Source organism: Oncorhynchus keta, chromosome 9 (genome assembly GCF_023373465.1).
Source record: "Oncorhynchus keta strain PuntledgeMale-10-30-2019 chromosome 9, Oket_V2, whole genome shotgun sequence".
Classification (NCBI taxonomy): domain Eukaryota; kingdom Metazoa; phylum Chordata; class Actinopteri; order Salmoniformes; family Salmonidae; genus Oncorhynchus; species Oncorhynchus keta.
The window spans coordinates 26,040,877-26,066,907 of NC_068429.1; the positions used below are offsets into that span (position 1 = coordinate 26,040,877).

The following is a 26,031-nucleotide window of genomic DNA, read 5'->3' on the forward strand; positions in this document are numbered from 1 at the left end:
AGGTGTTAGAATGGCCAAGTCAAAGTCCAGACCTGAATCCAATCGAGAATCTGTGGAAAGAACTGCTGTTCACAAATGCTCTCCATCCAACCTCACTGAGCTCGAGCTGTTTTGCAAGGAGGAATGGGAAAAAATGTCAGTCTCTCGATGTGCAAAACTGATAGAGACATACCCCAAGCGACTTACAGCTGTAATCGCAGCAAAAGGTGGCGCTACAAAGTATTAATTTAAGGGGGCTGAATAATTTTGCACGCCCAATTTTTCAGTTTTTGATTTGTTAAAAAAGTTTGAAATATCCAATAAATGTTGTTCCACTTCATGATTGTGTCCCACTTGTTGTTGATTCTTCACAAAAAAATACAGTTTTATATCTTTATGTTTGAAGCCTGAAATGTGGCAAAAGGTCGCAAAGTTCATGGGGGCCGAATACTTTCGCAAGGCACTGTATATATGAATGATGTTGCTCTTGCTGCGGGCGATTCCCTGATCCACCTCTATGCAGACGACACATACTTCTGGCCCTTCCTTGGACACTGTGCTATTTAACCTCCAAACGAGCTTCAATGCCATACAACACTCCTTCCGTGGCCTTCAACTGCTCTTAAACGCTAGTAAAACCAAATGCATGCTTTTCAACCGTTCGATGGCCCGCACGCTCGACTAGCATCACCACCCTGGATGGTTCCGACCTCGACTATGTGTACAGCTATAAGTACCTAGGTGTCTGGCTAGACTGTAAACTCTCCTTCGAGACTCATATCAAACATCTCCAATCCAAAATCAAATTTAGAGTCGGCTTCTATTTCGCAACAAAGCCTCCACTCACGCAGCCAAACTTACCCTAGTAAAGCTGACTATCCTACCGATCCTCGACTTCGGCGATGTCATCTACAAAATAGCTTCCAATACTCTACACAGCAAAATAGATGCAGTTTATCACAGTGCCATCCGTTTTGTTACTAAAGCACCTTATACCACCCACCACTGCGACCTATATGCTCTAGTCGGCTGGCCCTCGCTACATATTCGTCACCAGACCCACTGGCTCCAGGTCATCTACAAGTCAATGCTAGGTAAAGCTCTGCCTTATCTCAGTTCACTGGTCACGATGGCAACACCCACCCGTAGCACGCGCTCCAGCAGGTGTATATCATTGATCATCCCTAAAGCCTTTGGCCGCCTTTCCTTCCAGTTCTCTGCTGCCTGTGACTGGAACGAATTGCAAAAATCACTGAAGTTGGAGACTTTTATTTCCCTCACCAACTTTAAACATCTGCTATCTGAGCAGCTAACCGATCGCTGCAGCTGTATATAGTCCATCTGTAAATAGCCCCCCCAATTTACCCACCTCATCCCCATACTGTTTTTATTTATTTACTTTTCTGCTCTTTTGCACACCAGTATCTCTACTTGCACATGAACATCTGATCATTTATCACTCCAGTGTTAATCTGCTAAATTGTAATTATTCGCTCCTATGGCCTATTTATTGCCTACCTCCTCATGCATTTTGCACACAATGTATATAGACTCTTTTTTTCTACTGTGTTATTGGCTTGTTTATTGTTTCCTCCATGTGTAACTCTGTGTTGTTGTCTGTTCACACTGCTGTGCTTTATCTTGGCCAGGTCGCAGTTGTAAATGAGAACTTGTTCTCAACTAGCCTACCTGGTTAAATAAAGGTGAAATAAAAAAATAAAAAATAAAAATAAGTGTCCTTTTCAAAACATTGGAAACGCTCCCTGGTCTTGCTTGAATCTGTGCTTGAAATTCACTGCTCAGACCTAATTGTATGTATATGTGTGGGGTACAGAGATGAGGTAGTCATTTAAAAATAATGTTAAACACTATTATTGCACACAGATTGAGTTCATGCAACTTATTATGTGATTTGCCATAGTAAAAGGGTTGAATACTTATTGACTCTTGGCATTTTAGCTTTTAATTTTGAATGAATTTGTAAACATTTATATAAACATAATTCCACTTCGACATTATATTGCGTATTGTGTGTAGATCAGTGACACAACATCTCAGGTTGTAACAAAACAAAATGTGGAAAAAGTCAAGGGGTGTGAATACTTTCTGAAAGCACTGTATATGTTTTTGACCACATATGAGGACTTGAGGTGCTTTTATGCTTTACCTTACAAACTCCCTCGCTCATGAGGCAGGTTTGACAGTAATGTGTGATTGAGTTTGACTTGATAGTTTCATTTGACACACAACATGAAAGGTGGCTTTCGAATGAGTGCCAGTCTAAACATGTGGGCAGTGGAGGAGTGATGTCATATGAGAGGAGAGAACATTTCTCTACTTTACACAGGCTCACCATGGACACACTGTACTGGAGAAAGATGGGAAGCAGGGAGGGGGAGAGAAGTAGAGAAGGAAGGAGAGAGAGGGAAGGAGAGAAGTGGAGAGAGAGAGAGGGAATGAGAGAGAGGGAAAGAGAGAGGAGGAAGGAAAGAGAGGGAGCGAGAGAGAGAGAGAGAGGGAAGGAGAGACCGGGAAGGAGAGACAGGGAAGGAGAGGGAAGGAGAGAGAGAGGGAGAAAGAGTGAGGGAGAGAGAAAGAGAGGGGGAAGGAGAGAGAGGGAAGGAGAGAGGGAGTGAGAGAGGGAAGGAGAGATAGGGAGAGAAAAGGGAGAGAAAAGGGAGAGAGTGGGGAAAGATTGAGAGATTTACGATTTCTGATTTTTATTAGGATCCCCATTAGCCTGATGCCAATGGTGACAGTCTTCCTGGGTTCCGGCACATAACCAATAAGACGTTACAGGCAAAAATACTTTACAATTTCCATACATTTAAAACATAGACGTTACAGACTTATATATTCACTGAGTATTCAAAACATGAACACTGTCTCTTTCCATGACATAGACTGACTAGGTGAATCCAGGTGAAAGCTAGGATCCCTTATTGATGTTAAATCCACTTCAATCAGTGTAGATGAAGGTGAGGAGACAGGTTAAAGAAGGATTTTCAAGTCTTGAGACAACTGAGACACGGATTGTGCATGTGTGCAATTCAGAGGGTGAATGGGCAAGACAAAAGATTGAAGTGCTTTGAACGGGGCATGGTAGTACGTGCCAGGCGCACCAGTTTGTGTCAAGAACTGCAGCGTGCCCATGCCCCGTTCAAAGCACTTCAATCTTTTGTCTTGCCCATTCACCCTCTGAATTGCACACATGCACAATCCGTGTCTCAGCGACTTTCTCTCTCTCTCTCTGCTTCTGGGAAAATATTACCATGCATGACCAATAACTCATAAATCACTAGATACTATACGAAGAAGCATATGATGGTCTGGCCACATGATAAATACTGGGTGGGATTATTAGGACAGTTTAAGCTTTGAGTGTATCTAAGTAGAATAGCAGGGAGAGGGTATGCTGCAGGCGCCAAGGCTATATATAGTAGGCTAGTTAGTGGCTGGTACATAAGAGTAAAAGTAGAAATCAAAGGATACTAGCACTATGCCTGTAGAAACTGTACTAGACACAGATGTAGGGCCCTCGGAGTGTGGTGTCAGGAAAATAACCTCACACTCAATGGCAACAAAACTAAGGAGATGATTGTGGACCTCAGGAAACAGCAGAGGGAACACCCCCCTATCCACATCGATGGAACAGTAGTGGAGAGGGTAGTAAGTTTTAAGTTCCTCGGCGTACACATCACAGACTAACTGAATTGGTCCACCCACACAGACAGCATCGTGAAGAAGGCGCAGCAGCGCCTCTTCAACCTCAGGAGGCTGAAGAAATTCGGCTTGTCACCAAAAGCACTCACAAACTTCTACAGATGCACAATCGAGAGCATCCTGTCGGGCTGTATCGCCGCCTGGTACGGCAACTGCTCCGCCCACAACCGTAAGGCTCTCCAGAGGGTAGTGAGGTCTGCACAACGCATCACCGGGGTCAAACTACCTGCCCTCCAGGACACCTAAACCACCCGATGTCATAGGAAGGCCATAAAGATCATCAAGGACAACAACCACCCGAGCCACTGCCTGTTCACCCCGCTATCATCCAGAAGGCGAGGTCAGTACAGGTGCATCAAAGCAGGGACCGAGAGACTGAAAAACAGCTTCTATCTCAAGGCCATCAGACTGTTAAACAGCCACCACTAACATTGAGTGGCTGATGCCAACTCCAGCCACTTTAATAATGGGAATTGATGACTGTTCCACTGGATGTCATAAGGTGAATGCACCAATTTGTAAGTCGCTCTGGATAAGAGCGTCTGCTAAATGACTTAAATGTAAATGTAAATGATGGGAAATGTAAAATATATCACTAGCCACTTTAAACAATGCTACCTAATATAATGTTAACATACCCTACATTATTCATCTCATATGTATATGTATATACTGTACTCTATATCATCTACTGCATCTTTATGTAGTACATGTATCACTAGCCACTTTAACTATGCCACTTTGTTTACATACTCATCTCATATGTATATACTGCACTCAATACCATCTACTGTATCTTGCCTATGCCGCTCTGTACCATCACTCATTCATATATCTTTATGTACATATTCTTTATCCCCTTACACTTGTGTCTATAAGGTAGTAGTTTTGGAATTGTTAGCTAGATTACTTGTTGGTTATTACTGCATTGTCGGAACTAGAAGCACAAGCATTTCGTTACACTCGCATTAACATCTGCTAACCATGTGTATGTGACAAATAAAATTGGATTTGATTTGATGTATACATCAACACCAGCAGGTAACTAGAGAAGCCAAAAATAATGTGGAACTTGAATGAAAAAAAACAGCCCCACTACACTCTTAAAATAAGGATTCCAAAAGGTTTATCTCGGCTGTCCCCATAGAAGAACACTTTTTGGTTCCAGGTAGAACTCTTTTGGGTTCCATGTAGAACCCTCTATGGAAAGGGTTCTACATGGAACCCAAAAGAGTTCTACATAGAACCAAAATGTTTCTACCTGGAACCAACAAGGGTTCTTTAAAGGGTTCAACAGCTGTTAGGTGAAGGATGGAGAGAAGGCGGGAGGGAGGCCATGTGTGTGTTGGGCAGTTATTAAAACAAAGACTCAATCCAATGTATTCTAAAAACAAGTCATGGGTGACCCCGACACACACACACACACACACACACACACACACACAAAAGGTCAACAGTGCGTGATGTGGAAAGTAGCATCCTACTAATAGAGACCTCTAACACTAACCTATAAATAATGAAGTGACTGATTGGAAAGTGGAGAAAGTTAAGAAACTCAATTTGTCCTTATAAGTAGGGAAACTAGCTAGGCCAATTGATTATTATTATTATATATTTTTTGGGGTGGTAGATCAGCTTTAATATTGCAGATAGATTGTAGCTTCCATCAATGTAGACTGCATCATTTCCAATCCCCCACATATTTCTGTAAATATATATTTATATACAGTACCACTCAAAAGTTTGGACACACCTACTCATTCAAGGGTTTTTCTTAATTTTTACTATTTCTAAGTTGTAGAATAATTGTGAAGACATCAAAATAAATAACACATATGGAATCATGTAGTAATCAAAAAAGTTGCCACCCTTTGCCTTTATGACACTTTGCACACTCTTGGCATTCTCTAAACCAGCTTCACGAGGTAGACACCTGGAATGCCTTTAAATTAACTGTTGTGCCTTGTTAAAAGTTAATTTGTGGAATTTCTTTCCTTCTTAATGTGTTTGAGCCAATCAGTTGTTGGTGACACTGTCTGTGATTTATTTTGAATTCAAGGCACACTACCACAGCCTTCTGCAGCGATACGCCGTCCCATCTGGTTTGTGCTTAGTGGGACTATCATTTGTTTTTCAACAGGACAATGACCCAAAACACACCTCCTAAGGGCTATTTGACCAATAAGGAGAGTGATGGTGCTGCATCAGATGACCTGGCCTCCACAATCTCCCGACCTCAACCTAATTGAGATGGTTTGGGATGAGTTGGACAGCAGAGTGAAGGAAAAGCAGCCAACAAGTGCTCAGCATATGTGGGAACTCCTTCAAGACTGTTGGAAAAGCATGCCTCATGAAGCTGGTTGAGGGAATGCCAAGAGTGTGCAAAGCTGTAATCAAGGCAAAGGGTGGCAAACTTTGTAAAATATCAAATACACTTTTTTGGTTACTACATGATTCCATATGTGTTATTTCATAGTTTTGATGTCTTCACTACTTTTCTACAACTTAGAAATAGTAAAAATAAAGAAAAACCCTTCAATGAGTAGGTGTGTCCAAACTTTGACTGGTACTGTATTTTAAAAAATCCTGCATATCTTCATTTCCATAATTAACAAATAATATGCAGAATAACATAGGCAGTTCATGCAAAGGATTGTTAGCTTACTGTGTTTCATCCTATATTATCCCTAAAATCAGCTAAATATGTGGGAAACACACACACACACACACACACACACACACACACACACACACACACACACACACACACACACACACACACACACACACACACACACACACACACACACACACACACACACACACACACACACACACACACACACACACACACACACACACACAACCATAAGCTCAGATGCTGAACAGTTGTTCCATCCCTGAGCCAAACTCAAGAAAGGACTTGATTTACGAATGCATATACAGTTGCAGCTGTTTCAGAAGGCATGCAAAATTGAGAAAAAATGGGGAGATTTGATTAACCATTGTCAAGTCCTAGCTGATGGAGATCAGATACACCCCCTTCCCCTTAAACACACACACGCCGGTCCCCCGTTGTGACCATTTTCACAAGCCTCTCTGTGAAGACAGACCTTTGATTACTTTGTGCCACCAGGGCCACAATAATAGAACAATTGAGTTGATTAAGCATTAAATGACTTATATTGAGCCGGAATCTCACTTACAGTACAACGAACAGTTAGGCCTACAGAGGCATGATATATTCTGTGGAATAATTTTTGTCCAGGAATGTCTTGGATGTCAGAGTAACTGTGTGACAGTTTGTATTACCATCATCTCAGACACACACACAGACAGTTTGTATTACCATCATCTCAGACACACAGACAGACAGTTTGTATTACCATCATCTCAGACACACACACAGACAATTTGAATTACCATCATCTCAGACACACACACAGACAGTTTGTATTACCATCATCTCAGACACACACACACAGACAGTTTGTATTACCATCATCTCAGACACACACAGACAGACAGTTTGTATTACCATCATCTCAGACACACACACACACACACACACACACACACACACACACACACACACACACACACACACACACACACACAGACAGTTTGTATTACCATCATCTCAGACACACACACACACACAGACAGTTTGTATTACCATCTTCTCAGACACACAGCCAGACAGTTTGTACTGCCATCTTCTCAGACACACAGACAGACAGTTTGTATTACAATCATCTCAGACACACAGACAGACAGTTTGTATTACCATCATCTCAGACACACACAGACAGTTTGTATTACCATCATCTCAGACACACACACACACAGTTTGAAATACCATCATCTCAGACACACAGACAGACAGTTTGTATTACCATCATCTCAGACACACACAGACAGTTTGTATTACCATCATCTCAGACACACACACAGACAGTTTGTATTACCATCATCTCAGACACACAGCCAGACAGTTTGTACTGCCATCTTCTCAGACACACAGACAGACATTTAATATTACCATCATCTCAGACACACAGACAGACAGTTTGTATTACCATCATCTCAGACACACACACAGACAGTTTGTATTACCATCATCTCAGACACACACACACACAGTTTGAATTACCATCATCTCAGACACACAGACAGACAGTTTGTATTACCATCATCTCAGACACACACACAGACAGTTTGTATTACCATCATCTCAGACACACAGACAGACAGTTTGTATTACCATCATCTCAGACACACAGACAGACAGTTTGTATTACCATCATCTCAGACACACACAGACAGTTTGTATTACCATCATCTCAGACACACACACAGACAGTTTGTATTACCATCATCTCAGACACACACACACACAGTTTGAATTACCATCATCTCAGACACACAGACAGACAGTTTGTATTACCATCATCTCAGACACACAGACAGACAGATTGTATTACCATCATCTCAGACACACAGACAGACAGTTTGTATTACCATCATCTCAGACACACAGCCAGTTTGTATTACCATCATCTCAGACACACACACAGACAGTTTGTATTACCATCATCTCAGACACACACACACACAGACCGTTTGAATTACCATCATCTCAGACACACACACAGACAGTTTGTATTACCATCATCTCAGACACACAGCCAGTTTGTATTACCATCATCTCAGACACACACACAGACAGTTTGTATTACCATCATCTCAGACACACAGCCAGTTTGTATTACCATCATCTCAGACACACAGACAGACATTTTGTATTACCCTCATCTCAGACACACAGACAGACAGATTGTATTACCGTCACCTCAGACACACAGACAGACAGATTGTATTACCGTCACCTCAGGCACACAGACAGTTTGTATTACCATCATCTCAGACACACAGACAGACATTTTGTATTACCATCATCTCAGACAGACAGACAGACAGACAGTTTGTATTACCATCTTCTCAGACAGTTTGTATTACCGTCATCTCAGGCACACAGACAGACAGTTTGTTCTGCCATCATCTCAGACACACAGACAGACAGTTTGTATTACCATCATCTCAGACACACAGACAGACAGATTGTATTACCGTCACCTCAGGCACACAGACAGTTTGTATTACCATCATCTCAGACACACACACAGACAGACAGTTTGTATTACCATCATCTCAGACACACACACACACACACACACACACACACACACACACACACACACACACACACACACACAGTTTGTATTACCATCATCTCAGACACAGACACACACACAGACAGTTTGTATTACCATCATCTCAGACACACACACACACAGACAGTTTGTATTACCATCATCTCAGACACACACACAGACAGTTTGTATTACCATCATCTCAGACACACAGCCAGTTTGTATTACCATCATCTCAGACACACAGACAGACATTTTGTATTACCCTCATCTCAGACACACAGACAGACAGATTGTATTACCGTCACCTCAGACACACAGACAGACAGATTGTATTACCGTCACCTCAGGCACACAGACAGTTTGTATTACCATCATCTCAGACACACAGACAGACAGATTGTATTACCGTCATCTCAGACACACAGACAGTTTGTATTACCATCATCTCAGGCACACAGACAGACAGTTTGTACTGCCATCTTCTCAGACACACAGACAGTTTGTATTACCGTCATCTCAGACACACAGACAGTTTGTACTGCCATCTTCTCAGACACACAGACAGTTTGTATTACCATCTTCTCAGACACACAGACAGACAGTTTGTATTACCGTCATCTCAGACACACAGACAGTTTGTATTACCATCATCTCAGACACACAGACAGTTTGTATTACCATCATCTCAGGCACACAGACAGACAGTTTGTACTGCCATCTTCTCAGACACACAGACAGTTTGTATTACCATCATCTCAGACACACACACAGACAGTTTGTATTACCATCATCTCAGACACACACACAGACAGTTTGTATTACCATCATCTCAGACACACACACAGACAGTTTGTATTACCATCATCTCAGACACACACACAGACAGTTTGTATTACCATCATCTCAGACACACACAGACAGACAGTTTGTATTACCATCATCTCAGACACACACACACACACAGACAGTTTTTATTACCATCTTCTCAGACACACACACAGACAGTTTGAATTACCATAATCTCAGACACACACACAGACAGTTTGTATTACCATCATCTCAGACACACACACACACAGTTTGAATTACCATCATCTCAGACACACAGACAGACAGTTTTATTACCATCTTCTCAGACACACACACACACAGTTTGAATTACCATAATCTCAGACACACACACAGACAGTTTGTATTACCATCATCTCAGACACACACACACAGTTTGAATTACCATCATCTCAGACACACAGACAGACAGTTTGAATTACCATCATCTCAGACACACAGACAGACAGTTTGTATTACCATCATCTCAGACACACACACAGACAGTTTGTATTACCATCATCTCAGACACACACACACACAGTTTGAATTACCATCATCTCAGACACACAGACAGACAGTTTGTATTACCATCATCTCAGACACAAAGACAGACAGTTTGTATTACTATCATCTCAGACAGACAGACAGACAGTTTGTATTACCATCTTCTCAGACAGTTTGTATTATCATCTCAGGCACACAGACAGACAGTTTGTTCTGCCATCTTCTCAGACACACAGACAGTTTGTATTACCATCATCTCAGACACAGAGACAGACAGATTGTATTACCGTCACCTCAGGCACACAGACAGTTTGTATTACCATCATCTCAGACACACAGACAGACAGATTGTATTACCGTCATCTCAGACACACAGACAGTTTGTATTACCATCATCTCAGGCACACAGACAGACAGTTTGTACTGCCATCTTCTCAGACACACAGACAGTTTGTATTACCGTCATCTCAGACACACAGACAGTTTGTACTGCCATCTTCTCAGACACACAGACAGTTTGTATTACCATCTTCTCAGACACACAGACAGACAGTTTGTATTACCGTCATCTCAGACACACAGACAGTTTGTATTACCATCATCTCAGACACACAGACAGTTTGTATTACCATCATCTCAGGCACACAGACAGACAGTTTGTACTGCCATCTTCTCAGACACACAGACAGTTTGTATTACCATCATCTCAGGCACACAGACAGACAGTTTGTACTGCCATCTTCTCAGACACACAGACAGTTTGTATTACCATCATCTCAGACACACACACAGACAGTTTGTATTACCATCATCTCAGACACACACACAGACAGTTTGAATTACCATAATCTCAGACACACACACAGACAGTTTGTATTACCATCATCTCAGACACACACACAGACAGTTTGTATTACCATCATCTCAGACACACACACAGACAGTTTGAATTACCATCATCTCAGACACACAGACAGTTTGTATTACCATCATCTCAGACACACACACACAGACAGTTTGTATTACCATCTTCTCAGACACACACACAGACAGTTTGAATTACCATCATCTCAGACACACACACAGACCGTCTCAGACACACAGACAGACAGATTGTATCACCATCATCTCAGACACACAGACAGACAGTTTGTATTACCATCATCTCAGACACACAGACAGTTTGTATTACCATCATCTCAGACACACAGACAGACAGATTGTATCACCATCATCTCAGATACACAGACAGACAGTTTGTATTACCATCATCTCAGGCACACAGACAGTTTGTATTACTATCATCTCAGACAGACAGACAGACAGACAGACAGTTTGTATTACCATCTTCTCAGACAGTTTGTATTACTATCATCTCAGGCACACAGACAGACAGTTTGTACTGCCATCTTCTCAGACACACAGACAGACAGATTGTATTACCGTCACCTCAGACACACAGACAGACAGATTGTATTACCGTCACCTCAGGCACACAGACAGTTTGTATTACCATCATCTCAGACACACAGACAGACAGATTGTATTACCGTCATCTCAGACACACAGACAGTTTGTATTACCATCATCTCAGGCACACAGACAGACAGTTTGTACTGCCATCTTCTCAGACACACAGACAGTTTGTATTACCATCATCTCAGACACATAGACAGGCAGTTTGTATTACCATAATCTCAGACAGACAGTTTGTATTACCATAATTTCAGACAGACAGACAAACAGTTTGAGCTCACCGGCAGACAGCCTCTGCCTCAAAGTATTGTGAGTGGCGTCCATCAATGACCACGATCTCGTGGTTCTTGTCCAGGAAACATTCGACAGCGGACTCGGGCGTTCGGGTAATGTTACACCTGAAACCCGCCCGGTCACACGCCCACCAGAAGGCATCGCTCTGACCATCCTCCTTCGCAAACACCAGCAGGACCTGGGATGGAGAGAGAGAGATTGAGAGAGAGAGAGAGAGAGAGAGATTGAGAGAGAGAGAGAGAGAGAGATTAACCTGGAGAAGAGTCCCCTAAGCAAGCTGGTCATGGGGTTCAGCCACAAACAGACCCCACAGAGCCCCAGGACAGCAACACAATTAGACAAAACCAAATCATGAGAAAACAAAAAGATAACTACTCGACACATTGGAAAGAATTAACAAAAAAAACCTGAACAAACTAGAATGCTATTTGACCCTAAACAGAGAGTACGCAGAATACCTGACCACTGTGACTGACACAAACTTAAGGAACACTTTGACTATGTACAGACTCAGTGAGCATAGCATTGCTAGTAAGAAAGACTGCCGTAGGCAGACCTGGCTCTCAAGAGAAGACAGGCTATGTGCACACTGCCCACAAAATGAGGTGGAAACTGAGCTGCACTTCCCAACCTCCTACCATGTGTATGACTATATTAGAGACTCAAATTTCCCTCAGATTACCCAGATCCAAACAAATCCGATGTTGATAAACTTGCATATCTACTGGGTGAAATACCACAGTGTGCCATCACAGCAGCAAGATTTGTGACCATTGTAAATACAACCCATATTTATTTATTTGTATTTGAAATCTCTTTATTATTTAGGAAATTCTATGTGTGCAATGTTTACTGTTCATTTTTATTGTTTATCATTTTTATTTATTATCTATTTCACTTGCTTTGGCAATGTTAACATATGTTTTCCATGCCAATAAAGCCCTTAAATTGAATTGAATTGAAATTGAATGAGAGCGAGAGAGAGAGAGAGAGAAAGAGAGAGAGAGAATGAAAGAGAGAGAGAGCGAGAACGCAGATGGTATGAAATATCTCTTATCTGACAAAGGTAGCTTGCTGACAAAACATTGCTGATTATACAAACATGAAGCTAGGACCGGTAGACAAATAAGCTTATCAGTGCTTGTGAGGTGCTGATATACGGTACAGCACTTAATAGTTCAACGACACAGCTTCACACCACTTTCCCAGGAATTTCCTCGTCCAATGAAAGCCTTCTATTGTTCCTTAAGAAGAGTACCAAGGAGCCAGGTAGATGGTAGTTTATTGATGATTGATGAGAGCTGTATTTCACACCAACAGGTGTCTGGCCTGAACTCTTCATCTTGTATGGAAGCTTTACCTATACTTAGAAGAGCAGTACGAGACAAGAATGGATGGACTTGTTTACACAGCTCAGAGATATATAAAGAGAAACAGAGAGAGCAAGAAGAGAGGAGAACGGATTAAAGGGAGCCGCCTCGCCAGTCATGCGCTGCTGCTGACAGGACAGACTGGCAGGGGCATGAAGAAAAGAAGGGAGCAAAGGATGGAGGAGACGAAAGGAAGATGAGAAGAAGCTGGCATTGGTAGGAGGCTGTGAAAGGTCTACACCGTTTGATCCCGGACAGGGCTGTGGAACCATGATTCTGCTCTGTGTAACCATGGAGCTGCTGTGTGACATTACACACACACACACACACACACACACACACACACACACACACACACACCTGATGCCTACCCGCCCTGCACCCACACACGGGCCAGACAGGGGTCGCCACACGTACGCACGGCTCTGTGTGTGTTGCACGCTTGGCAACACAGACACATACAGTATGTGACATACCTGATCCCACTGCCTCCAAAGTGGATGTGGTTCAAGATGACCTTTATCATACCTGCTAATATTGATTAGTCACAGTGGTTTCCTTAAGTGATTTACATATAATAATAATAAACTCATCAAAAAAACAAACGTCATCTCACTGTCAACTGCGTTTATTTTCAGCAAACATAATGTGTAAATATTTGTATGAACATAAGATTCAACAACTGAGACATGAACTGAACAAGTTCCACAGACATGTGACCAACATAACTGTAATAATGTGTCCCTGAACAAAGGGGGGTCGAGCAATATGGCTGGTGGAATTGTCATGCTGGAGGGTAATGTCAGTATGAGCCTGCAGGAAGGGTACCACATGAGGGAAGAGGATGTCTTCCCTGTAACGCACAGCGTTGAGATTGCCTGCAATGACAACAAGCTCAGTCTGATGATTCTGTGACACACCGCCCCAGACCATGACGGACCCTCCACCTCCAAATCGATCCCGCTCCAGAGTACAGGCCTCAGTGTTTTTTTATTTTATTTCACCTTTATTTAACCAGGTAGTGTCACGCCATGACCTTAGAGATCCTTTTTATGTCTCTATTTTGGTTTGGTCAGGGCGTGAGTTAGGGTGGGCATTCTATGTTTTGTGTTTCTATGATTTTCTATTTCTATGTTTTGGCCGGGTATGGTTCTCAATCAGGGACAGCTGTCTATCATTGTCTCTGATTGGGAACCATACTTAGGTACCCTTTTTCCCACCTGTGTTTGTGGGAAGTTAACTTTGTTTGATGGCACATAGCCTTAAGCTTCACGGTTGGTTTTGGTATTGTTTTGTTGGCGACATCTACTATTAAAAGTATGTACGCTCACCACCCTGCACCTTGGTCCAGTTCTTCCTTCAACAGCCGTGACAGAACTTCCCACCACCAACGGACCAAGCAGCATGGTAAAAAGGAGTAATGGACATGGGAGGAGATCCCGAACGGCAAGGGATCCTGGACATGGGAGGGGATCCTGGCTCGCCTTCCATGGGAACAGGTGGAAGCATTGAGGAAGGCGGAGACAGCGGCGAAAGCAGAGCGGCAGCGTTGCGAGGGAACACGGCTGACAAGGACGCCCGAGAGGCAGCCCCCCAAAAAATGTGTGGGGGGGGGGGGAGCACACAAACTCCCCGTGCTTACCATGGTGAGCATGTTACTGGTCAGGCTCCGTGCTATGGGGTGATGCGCACTGTGTCGAGGCTGAGCATTCACAGGCCGGTGTGCTCGGTGCCAGCGTCCCGCATTTGCCGGGTGAAAGCGGGCATCCAGTCAGAACGGGTGGTGCCAGCTCTGCACTCGAGACCGCCAGTGCGCCTCCACGGCCCAGTGTATCCGGTGTCTCGGCCAAGGAAAAGGCCTCCTGTATGTCTCCCCAGTCTGGTGAGTCCTGTACCTGTTCCCAGAGCCAGGTATCCAGTGTGTCTCCCCAGCCTGGTTAGTCCTTTGCCTGCGCCCAGGCCGGAGCCTCCGGAGACTGCCTCCAGCCCGGACCTTCCAGCGACGCTCTCCAGTCCGGAGCCTTCCGAGTTGCCCTCCAGTCCGGAGCCTCCAGCGACGCCCCCCAGTCCGGAGCTTTGGCCGGGTATGGTTCTCAATCAGGGACAGCTGTCTATCGTTGTCTCTGGTTGGGAACCATACTTAGGTACCCTTTTTCCCACCTGTGTTTGTGGGAACTTTGTTTGTTGGCACATAGCCTTGAGCTTCACGGTTTGTTTTGGTATTGTTTTGTTGGCGACTACTATTAAATGTATGTACGCTCACTACGCTGCACCTTGGTCCAGTTCTTCCTTCAACAGCTGTGACAGGTAGGCTAGTTGAGAACAAGTTCTCATTTGCAACTGCGACCTGGCCAAGATAAAGCATAGCAATTCGACACATACAACAACACAGAGTTACACATGGAATAAACAAACATACAGTAGAAAAGGTCTATATACAGCATGTGCAAATGAGGTAGGATACGAGAGGTAAGGCAAAAAATAGGCCATGGTGGCGAAGTAATATAGCAATTAAACACTGGAATGGTAGATGTGCAGAAGATAAATGTGCAAGTAGAGATACTGGAGTGCAAAGGAGCAAGATAAATAAATAAATTCTATATGGGGATGAGGTAGGTAGATAGATGGGCTGTTTACAGATGGGCTATGTACAGGTGCAGTGATCTGTGAGCTGCTCTGACAGCTGGTGCTTAAAGCTAGTGAGGGAGATATGTAACGCTCATTCCTTCGACGATAAACACGAATCCAACCATCACCCCTGTTTGTGAGACAAAACCCTGACTCATCATAGAAGAGCACTTTTTGCCAGTCCTGTCTGGTCCAGCGACGGTGGGTTTGTGCCCATAGGCGTCGTTGTTGCCGGTGATGTCTGGTGAGGACCTGCCTTACAACAGGCCTACAAGCCCTCAGTCCAGCCTCTCTCAGCCTATTATGGACAGTCTGAGCACTGATGAAGGGATTGTGCGTTCCTAGTGTAACTCGGGCAGTTGTTGTTGCCATCCTGTACCTGTCCCGAGGGGTGTGATGTTCGAATGTTTCCCTGTAGCGCTGTCTTAGGCGTCTCACAGAACAGACATTCCAATTTATTGCCCTGGCCACATCTACAGTCCTCATGCCTCCTTGCAGCATGCCTAAGGCACATTCACGCAGATGAGCAGGGACCCTGGGCATCTTTCTTTTGGTGTTTTTCAGTCAGTAGAAAGGCCTCTTTAGTGTCCTGCGTTTTCATAACTGTGACCTTAATTGCCTACCATCTGTAAGCTGTTAGTGTCTTAATGACTGTTCCACAGGAGCATGTTCATTAATTGTTTATAGTTCATTGAAGAAGCATGAGAAACAGTGTTTAAACCGTTTACAATGAAGATCTGTGAAGTTATTTGGATGTTTACGAATTATCTTTCAAAGACAGAGTCCTGAAAAAGGGAAGTTAATTTATAGAGAGAGAGAGAGAGAGAGAGAGAGAGAGAGAGAGAGAGAGAGAGAGAGAGAGAGAGAGAGAGAGAGAGAGAGAGAGAGATGCAACATCTAGCTGACTGGCTTTAGACCAAGTCTTGCTAGTGTGACTCCTCTTTATGTAGAACCAAGGCATACAAAAATGTCCATTAATTATAATCCACACAATAATTCACATTTCCTGTTGCTGCAGGATTATTTTCCTACTGTAGCAAACTGTCTCAAATTAAGATTCTACTTTATAGAGACCTACTATGTCTCCATCTCCTTTCCAAATCATCAATCTGATGGATCGATCAATGGATCATTCCTAATAGGCATGGTTTACTCCTCACCTCCAAAACACTATGTAAATGCTTCCCCTGTGTTTTCAAGTGGCGGCTGTGTTTCTCGATATGGTTTCTTAAATTCCCAGTCCAAAGTAAGAGCACTACTGCAGGGGTCCCAAATGTGTTGGCCCGCGACTCGATTTAGATTTTTTTTTTAATGTGCGACACCACCATGTAAAAATAGTGATGTAATCAAAGGCCAATGTTTACTTTGGGGCTATGACAGTCTATTACAAATCAGCCTGACAGTACTTTTGACAGTATTCAATCTGAATGAAGTATGGTTGGAAGTAACTGAAATGCATCAGAAAGGTATTGGGATGTTCAGAAGATCATCAGGCAATCATTTTGTATGATCTTCAGTGTCATCATTGATGAGGTTCTTTTCCCCCTCTGATTTAGTGGCTGGTCCTGTCCACTCTGTTCTAATGAGTCTTGAACAGCTTGTGGTCATTGTAGAGGGAAACAGAAGACACGTGTTCCTGAGAGTCTTATCTTTTCAGTGATGGGGTCATAATAGCATAGCATACCTTTTTTGCAGTCAAATTACCTAGTGGCTTCATGGGTGGAATGTTATTCATATAGTTCATAATTAATAAACATTTTTTTTAAATGTACATTGAAAATCTGGTGTTTATATTTCAAACGGTTTTATTATATTTCAGTCTTCTGTGATGTACAGTGTATAAAGTGTAATATTGGGATACAAACTCAAAGTACATTTCAACTTTATATCTGACATGGTACAGGTCTCTTCTTCTTTTTAAGCCCATAACCATGTGTGTGACGTGTATACTTTAGTTTCAAAGTAGATTTGTTTAAGACTACCAAGAATCACTCTGTGTGACCCTGATTTAACCCACTGCAGTAAAAAGTTAAACTATTCAAAAGAGTCACATTTGTAGGAATAAAACAGAAACCACTGTTTATTACAACCGCATCTTCCAGCTATTGGAGGTTACTGATGTAACCCCGGTTCTATGAACCAAGCGCAATTATTGTAATTTTCAGAGATTCTCTCCTGATCCCATTTTCAAATAAGGCAACCCCGTATGGTGTTGCGACCAATGGTTTGGGAAATGCCGGGCTACTGTCTTATACAGCCTATAGTCAACTACAGTACACCCTCTGAGCCCTCTGGTAAATCATTTCTCTGATATAGGCAAAGTACTGTGACAGTGTGCAGAAATGAGCTACAGAGTCTTTCCAGGGCTCAGAGGAAATGGTCAACGTCAGGAGGAAACTTTTAGCATGGAACTCTCTTTCTCTTTTCATCTCTTTTTCTCTGTCTGTTCTAGTGGGAGGGAGGTAAAAAGGGAGGAGGGAGGACAGTAAAGTGTCTGACTGTGTGTGTGCGTGTGCTCCCTTGCGTGTGTCTGTGTGTGTGCGTGACTCTTCGAGTGTGTGCGCTCTACTGCTTTAGGAGAGTAGTTCAATGTTTTTATGGAGCGTGTGTTGAGGGCTGTATGGGGCCTCATGCAGACGCTCTTACACAGCCTGATAGAGAAGAATGGACTAGGGCTGGATATGAGGTTTGAATGAGGGCTGTAGGGATGGATGAGGTTTGGATGAGTTTTATTTGGCACAATAAAGAGGAATGGATGTGGGGTAGAGCATTTCAGTATGACCTTTCTTTCAAATACTTTTGAGTGTTTGATTAAGCCGGCCAGATGATGGGCGAGGTTTGCACTTTTGGGACTATTCCATTTCTCAATCAAGTGCAATGACAAAGAAGGTAAAAAACAGAGACCTATGTCTAGATTAACTGTTCCACAACAAACAGAACACACCCCTGACCTTGAGTAACTAACTCTCCCTTTCCTTAGTTACACAACAGTATAAGGAGCCTGGGAGCTAATCTGGCCTTCTAAAAAGCTCACACTGCCTTAATCCCAATCCACAGGACACACATGCCCCAACCACATCATTAACCCCAGCTAGCAGCTGGTCACTGTACAACTAAAACCTGTCTCAGCTCTCTACACAAGGCCTGGACACTAGAACCTCCACCCACACACTTCTATTAGGTTCAAAGTGTTATATAAACGCGCTGTCAACACCTCATTTGGCCGCCTTTCGTTCCAGTTCTCTGCCTGTGACTGGAACGAATTGCAAAAATTGCTGAAGTTGGAGACTTTTATCTCCCTCACCAACTTCAAACATCTGCTATCGGAGCAGCTAACCGATCGCTGCAGCTGTACATAGTCTATCGTTAAATAGCCCACCCATTTTTACCTACCTCATCCCCATACTGTTTTTATTTATTTAATTTTCTGCTCTTTTGCACACCAATATCTCTACCTGTACATGACCATCTAATCATTTATCACTCCAGTGTTAATCTGCAAAATTGTAATTATTCGCCTACCTCCTCATGCCTTTTGCACACAATGTATATAGACTCTTTTTCTCTACTGTGTTATTGACTTGTTAATTGTTTACTCCATGTGTAACTCTGTGTGCTGTCTGTTCACACTGCTATGCTTTATCTTGGCCAGGTCGCAGTTGCAAATTAGAACTTGTTCTCAACTAGCCTACCTGGTTAAATAAAGGTGAAATAAAAAATAAAATAAAAGTCCTTATGCCATGTTGTGTCATGTGGTGTGTCCTTAAAAACACCATGCAATGATAGATCACATCCCATTCAGATACAGCTAAATCACATCCCATAGAGATACAGACACAGTCACATTTTATGTAGATAGAGATACTCCTCTGGGCACAGACGACAATTGAACGTCTATTTCACACGTTGATTTAACCAGTGGGTGCCTCGTGGGACTTGTTTACAGACCTGGCTTCAAATATATGTATTTGATTATGTGTTATTTAAATGCTTATTTTCTGTATATTTTAGTATTTTCAAATAATGTGGTTGGAATCAACTACTTCTATTGGAAGTATTTTAAAATAATTTCCTATAAATAGCCTACTATTTCAAAGTATTTTCAACTACTTATTTCAAAAATGATTTCAAATACCTGTGTTATTTAATGCATAGGAGTGTATTTGAGTATTTTCATATACATGCCGATACTTTCCAAGCTTATTTCTAAATACATTCCAATATTCAACTACTTGTGTTTTCATATAAAAAAATATCTGAATTCTTAATACAAAATGTATGTGAAAGTAACATTATTTGAACCCAGGTCTGCTTGTTTTATGCATTTATGCATTTATAACCCAGTTTTATTCTGGGATTATGAACATTAACAATGACTGGTTGTTAACAGCTCTGAGCAACAGCATGCCAAACGACTGAAATTTAAATTTACAGGCCCCAAAAGTCATTATAGCAAATTACTCTGATTAGTCTTCCTAATCACATCCTGTTCCGTGCCAATCAAAATGGCCACCACTCCAATACCTCTTGTAGCTTGAAGAAGAGAGAAACTGCCCATGATGGGCTCTACCCCTGAACATGTAACTTCACTGAATGCATAACAAAATACAGCAGACTCCTGATAATTGACAGAGAGTGGGCACTAAACTGGAGCATGCTATTATCAGGAGAAATACAATGTAGAGTGCAGTTTTACCTGAATAGGTTCTTGGGTCAGTCTCATAGGTCCTACACACTCTTCTGTGGCTGATACCTGGAACACAACCAGAGAGAGAGAGAAGAGAGAGTAGAGAGAGAGAGAGAGAGAGAGAGAGAGAGAAGAGAGAGAAGAGAGAGAAGAGAGAAGAGAGAAGAGAGAGGAGAGAGAGAGAGAGAGAGAGAGAGAGAGAGAGAGAGAGAGAGAGAGGAGAGAGAGAGGAGAGAGAGGGGAGAGAGAGAGGAGAGAGAGAGAGAGAGAGAGAGAGAGAAGAGAGAGAGAGAGAGAGAGAGAGAGAGAGAGAGAGAGAGAGAGAGAGAGAGAGAGAGAGAGAGAGAGAGAGAGAGAGAGAGAGAGAGAGAGAGAGAGAGAGAAGAGAAGAGAGAGAAGAGAGAGGAGAGAGAGGAGAGAGGAGAGAGAGGAGAGAGAGGAGAGAAGAGAGAGAAGAGAGAGAAGAGAGAGGAGAGAGAGAGAGAGAGAGAGAGAGAGAGAAGAGAGAGAAGAGAGAGAGGAGAGAGAGAGAGAGAGAGAGAGAGAGAGAGAGAGAGAGAGAGAGAGAGAAGAGAGAGAAGAGAGAGAGAGAGAAGAGAGAGAGAGAGACAGAGAGAGAGAGAGAGAGAGAGAGGATGAGTTCATGTTCAAACAAAACAAGAAAACAATGAACACCAAGAGTAAACAAAGAGAGAGCAGAAGTAAAAACTGAAATGTAGAAAACAGAGAAACAGAGCACTGCTTACCATTTTACCCTCTCCTTCGAGTACCATACATGCCCTGCACCTCTCTCTCGCTATTGCTTTTCCTCCTCTCTCTCTCTTACTCTCTCTCTCTCTCTGATGGTCTCAACCCATTAATACTCCATACTGTAGGTAAATGCATAGGCAGGTATTCCTCAGTAAAAGACAAAAGCTCCACATTCCCGGGAAAACCTTCTTTAGCTTACTGAATGAACCCTGTTACTGTATCACCTAGCAGGAAGGATTTCTGGCCACTGAACTGTTGACTAACGGAGCGGCTTAGGACGTTCCACACTCAGACACACACACGTACACAACGTATTAGTGACGCAGCAAGAGCAGGTCCATTACAAGCCTATTTACAGAGTATTAAGGGCTGTACTGGCTGGATGCAGACAGACAGGTGTATGTCAGTAATGCCATGTGGAGGAGCAGTACTAACACTGTTGATAGACTGTAGCTAACGCAACTTCGAAAATGACATGTACAGTACATCACATCACAGGCAATGACATCTCACACCAATACCTCACACAATATGATCGAGTTGACAAGTCTCTATATATGCAGAATGTCAAAATGACCCATATCTGTCTCTGTGCCTCTTTGGACATCAGTCATTAACTGCTTATGTCATCATCATCACAGCTCAATGACTCACTAGCTGTGAGTTAATTGTCCCATTTGGCCCCCCTTACAGAGTTGAGTGGGGCCAGCTCTGGTCTGCTGCGGTCACATCAGATGGATGAGGGGTTGTTTGTGTTTGTTGGATGTTAGTTAGGATCTGATGTATGGCCAATGTTGTATGGTGATTATTACCAACAACGAGCTCATTAGGTCTCTGTGCCCTGTCCCAGTCTCTGTCCCTGTCGCTGTCCCCTTCTCCGTGCCCATCTCTGTCCCTGTCTCTGTGCTCGTCCCCATCTCTGTCCCCGTCCCTGTCACCACCTCTGTCCCTGTCCCCGTTCCTGTTCCCATCTCTGTGCCCTGTCCCCGTCTCCGTGCCTGTCTCTGTCCCTGTCCCCGTTCCTGTTCCCATCTCTGTGCCCTGTCCCCGTCTCCGTGCCTGTCTCTGTTCCTGTCACCACCTCTGTCCCCGTCCCCGTTCCTGTCACCACCTCTGTCCCTGTCCCCGTCTCCGTGCCTGTCTCTGTGCTCGTCCCCATCTCTGTCCCCGTCCCCGTTCCTGTCACCACCATAACCTGCCCAGGGACTGCGGTTGAAAATTAGCCGGCTGGCTAAAGCCGGCACTTTTACTGAAACGTTGATTAATGTGCACTGTCCCTGTAAAAATAAAATAAACTAAACTAAACCTCTGTCCCTGTCCCCGTTCCCATCTCTGTGCTCTGTCCCCGTCTCCGTGCCCGTCTCTGTTCCTGTCACCACCTCTGTCCCTGTCCCCGTTCCCATCTCTGTGCTCTGTCCCCGTCTCCGTGCCCGTCTCTGTTCCTGTCACCACCTCTGTCCCTGTCCCCGTCTCCGTGCCTGTCTCTGTGCTCGTCCCCATCTCTGTCCCCGACCCCGTTCCTGTCACCACCTCTGTCCCTGTCCCCGTTCCCATCTCTGTGCCCTGTCCCCGTCTCCGTGCCCGTCTCTGTTCCTGTCACTACCTCTGTCCCTGTCCCCGTTCCTGTTCCCATCTCTGTGCCCTGTCCCCGTTCCTGTTCCCATCTCTGTGCCCTGTCCCCGTCTCCGTGCCCGTCTCTGTTCCTGTCCCCACCTCTGTCCCTGTCCCCGTTCCTGTTCCCATCTCTGTGCCCTGTCCCCGTCTCCGTGCCCGTCTCTGTTCCTGTCACCACCTCTGTCCCCGTCCCCGTTCCTGTCACCACCTCTGTCCCTGTCCCCGTTCCTGTTCCCATCTCTGTGCCCTGTCCCCGTCTCCGTGCCCGTCTCTGTTCCTGTCCGCATCTCTGTCCCTGTCGCTGTCCCAGTCTCTGTCGCTGTGCCTCCTCTGGTCCCTGAACTATGTAGGTGTAGCAGGACGGTGAGGGGCATAGATGGGTGTATAGAGAGCCTGAACTACGTAGGTGTAGCAGGACGGTGAGGGGCATAGATGGGTGTATAGAGAGCCTGAACTATGTAGGTGTAGCAGGACGGTGAGGGGCATAGATGGGTGTATAGAGAGCCTGAACTATGTAGGTGTAGCAGGACGGTGAGGGGCATAGATGGGTGTATAGAGAGCCTGAACTACGTAGGTGTAGCAGGACGGTGAGGGGCATAGATGGGTGTATAGAGAGCCTGAACTATGTAGGTGGAGCAGGACGGTGAGGGGCATAGATGGGTGTATAGAGAGCCTGAACTATGTAGGTGGAGCAGGACGGTGAGGGGCATAGATGGATGTATAGAGAGCCTGAACTATGTAGGTGTAGCAGGACGGTGAGGGGCATAGATGGGTGTATAGAGAGCCTGAACTATGTAGGTGTAGCAGGACGGTGAGGGGCATAGATGGGTGTATAGAGAGCCTGAACTATGTAGGTGTAGCAGGACGGTGAGGGGCATAGATGGGTGTATAGAGAGCCTGAACTACGTAGGTGTAGCAGGACGGTGAGGGGCATAGATGGGTGTATAGAGAGCCTGAACTATGTAGGTGGAGCAGGACGGTGAGGGGCATAGATGGATGTATAGAGAGCCTGAACTATGTAGGTGTAGCAGGACGGTGAGGGGCATAGATGGGTGTATAGAGAGCCTGAACTATGTAGGTGTAGCAGGACGGTGAGGGGCATAGATGGGTGTATAGAGAGCCTGAACTATGTAGGTGTAGCAGGACGGTGAGGGGCATAGATGGGTGTATAGAGAGCCTGAACTATGTAGGTGTAGCAGGACGGTGAGGGGCATAGATGGGTGTATAGAGAGCCTGAACTATGTAGGTGGAGCAGGACGGTGAGGGGCATAGATGGGTGTATAGAGAGCCTGAACTATGTAGGTGTAGCAGGACGGTGAGGGGCATAGATGGATGTATAGAGAGCCTGAACTATGTAGGTGTAGCAGGACGGTGAGGGGCATAGATGGGTGTATAGAGAGCCTGAACTATGTAGGTGGAGCAGGACGGTGAGGGGCATAGATGGATGTATAGAGAGCCTGAACTATGTAGGTGTAGCAGGACGGTGAGGGGCATAGATGGGTGTATAGAGAGCCTGAACTATGTAGGTGTAGCAGGACGGTGAGGGGCATAGATGGATGTATAGAGAGCCTGAACTATGTAGGTGTAGCAGGACGGTGAGGGGCATAGATGGGTGTATAGAGAGCCTGAACTACGTAGGTGTAGCAGGACGGTGAGGGGCATAGATGGGTGTATAGAGAGCCTGAACTATGTAGGTGGAGCAGGACGGTGAGGGGCATAGATGGGTGTATAGAGAGCCTGAACTATGTAGGTGTAGCAGGTCGGTGAGGGGCATAGATGGGTGTATAGAGAGCCTGAAATAAGTAGGTGGAGCAGGACGGTGAGGGGCATAGATGGGTGTATAGAGAGCCTGAACTACGTAGGTGTAGCAGGACGGTGAGGGGCATAGATGGGTGTATAGAGAGCCTGAACTATGTAGGTGGAGCAGGACGGTGAGGGGCATAGATGGGTGTATAGAGAGCCTGAACTACGTAGGTGTAGCAGGACGGTGAGGGGCATAGATGGGTGTATAGAGAGCCTGAACTATGTAGGTGTAGCAGGACGGTGAGGGGCATAGATGGGTGTATAGAGAGCCTGAACTATGTAGGTGGAGCAGGACGGTGAGGGGCATAGATGGGTGTATAGAGAGCCTGAACTATGTAGGTGGAGCAGGACGGTGAGGGGCATAGATGGGTGTATAGAGAGCCTGAACTATGTAGGTGGAGCAGGACGGTGAGGGGCATAGATGGGTGTATAGAGAGCCTGAACTATGTAGGTGTAGCAGGACGGTGAGGGGCATAGATGGGTGTATAGAGAGCCTGAACTATGTAGGTGTAGCAGGACGGTGAGGGGCATAGATGGGTGTATAGAGAGCCTGAACTATGTAGGTGTAGCAGGACGGTGAGGGGCATAGATGGGTGTATAGAGAGCCTGAACTATGTAGGTGTAGCAGGACAGTGAGGGGCATAGATGGGTGTATAGAGAGCCTGAACTATGTAGGTGTAGCAGGACGGTGAGGGGCATAGATGGGTGTATAGAGAGCCTGAACTATGTAGGTGGAGCAGGACGGTGAGGGGCATAGATGGGTGTATAGAGAGCCTGAACTATGTAGGTGTAGCAGGACGGTGAGGGGCATAGATGGGTGTATAGAGAGCCTGAACTATGTAGGTGTAGCAGGACGGTGAGGGGCATAGATGGGTGTATAGAGAGCCTGAACTATGTAGGTGGAGCAGGACGGTGAGGGGCATAGATGGGTGTATAGAGAGCCTGAAGCAGTGACGGCTTAGAGCATAAAACTCTCTACGACCTCTCTCTCTTTTAAACCATCCCCCCCTCCCTCCTCTCTATGTCTCCCTCTCTCTTTCCATTCCTGTCCTATTTTTTTTACCTCTCTCTCTCGGTCTCTCTCTTTTCACGTAGTGTCCAATCATTTCCCCTCTCTCAGTATGCACCATAGCTAACAATGGCCTATGTTCTTCCA

General features: G+C 44.5%; 1 protein-coding gene across 1 annotated transcript in view; it reads right to left on the reverse strand.

Annotated features, from left to right (window-relative positions):
- The window catches only part of LOC118387982 (high affinity cAMP-specific and IBMX-insensitive 3',5'-cyclic phosphodiesterase 8B-like), a 129,011-nt gene that overhangs the window by 83,480 nt on the left and 19,500 nt on the right, over positions 1-26,031 (reverse strand). Inside the window, exons 2-3 of the mRNA XM_052525578.1 lie at positions 20,718-20,774; positions 12,011-12,201 (exon numbers count right to left, since the gene is read on the reverse strand). Coding sequence (XP_052381538.1) covers positions 12,011-12,201; positions 20,718-20,774 — 248 coding nt within the window. The remainder of the gene's footprint in view (positions 1-12,010; positions 12,202-20,717; positions 20,775-26,031) is intronic.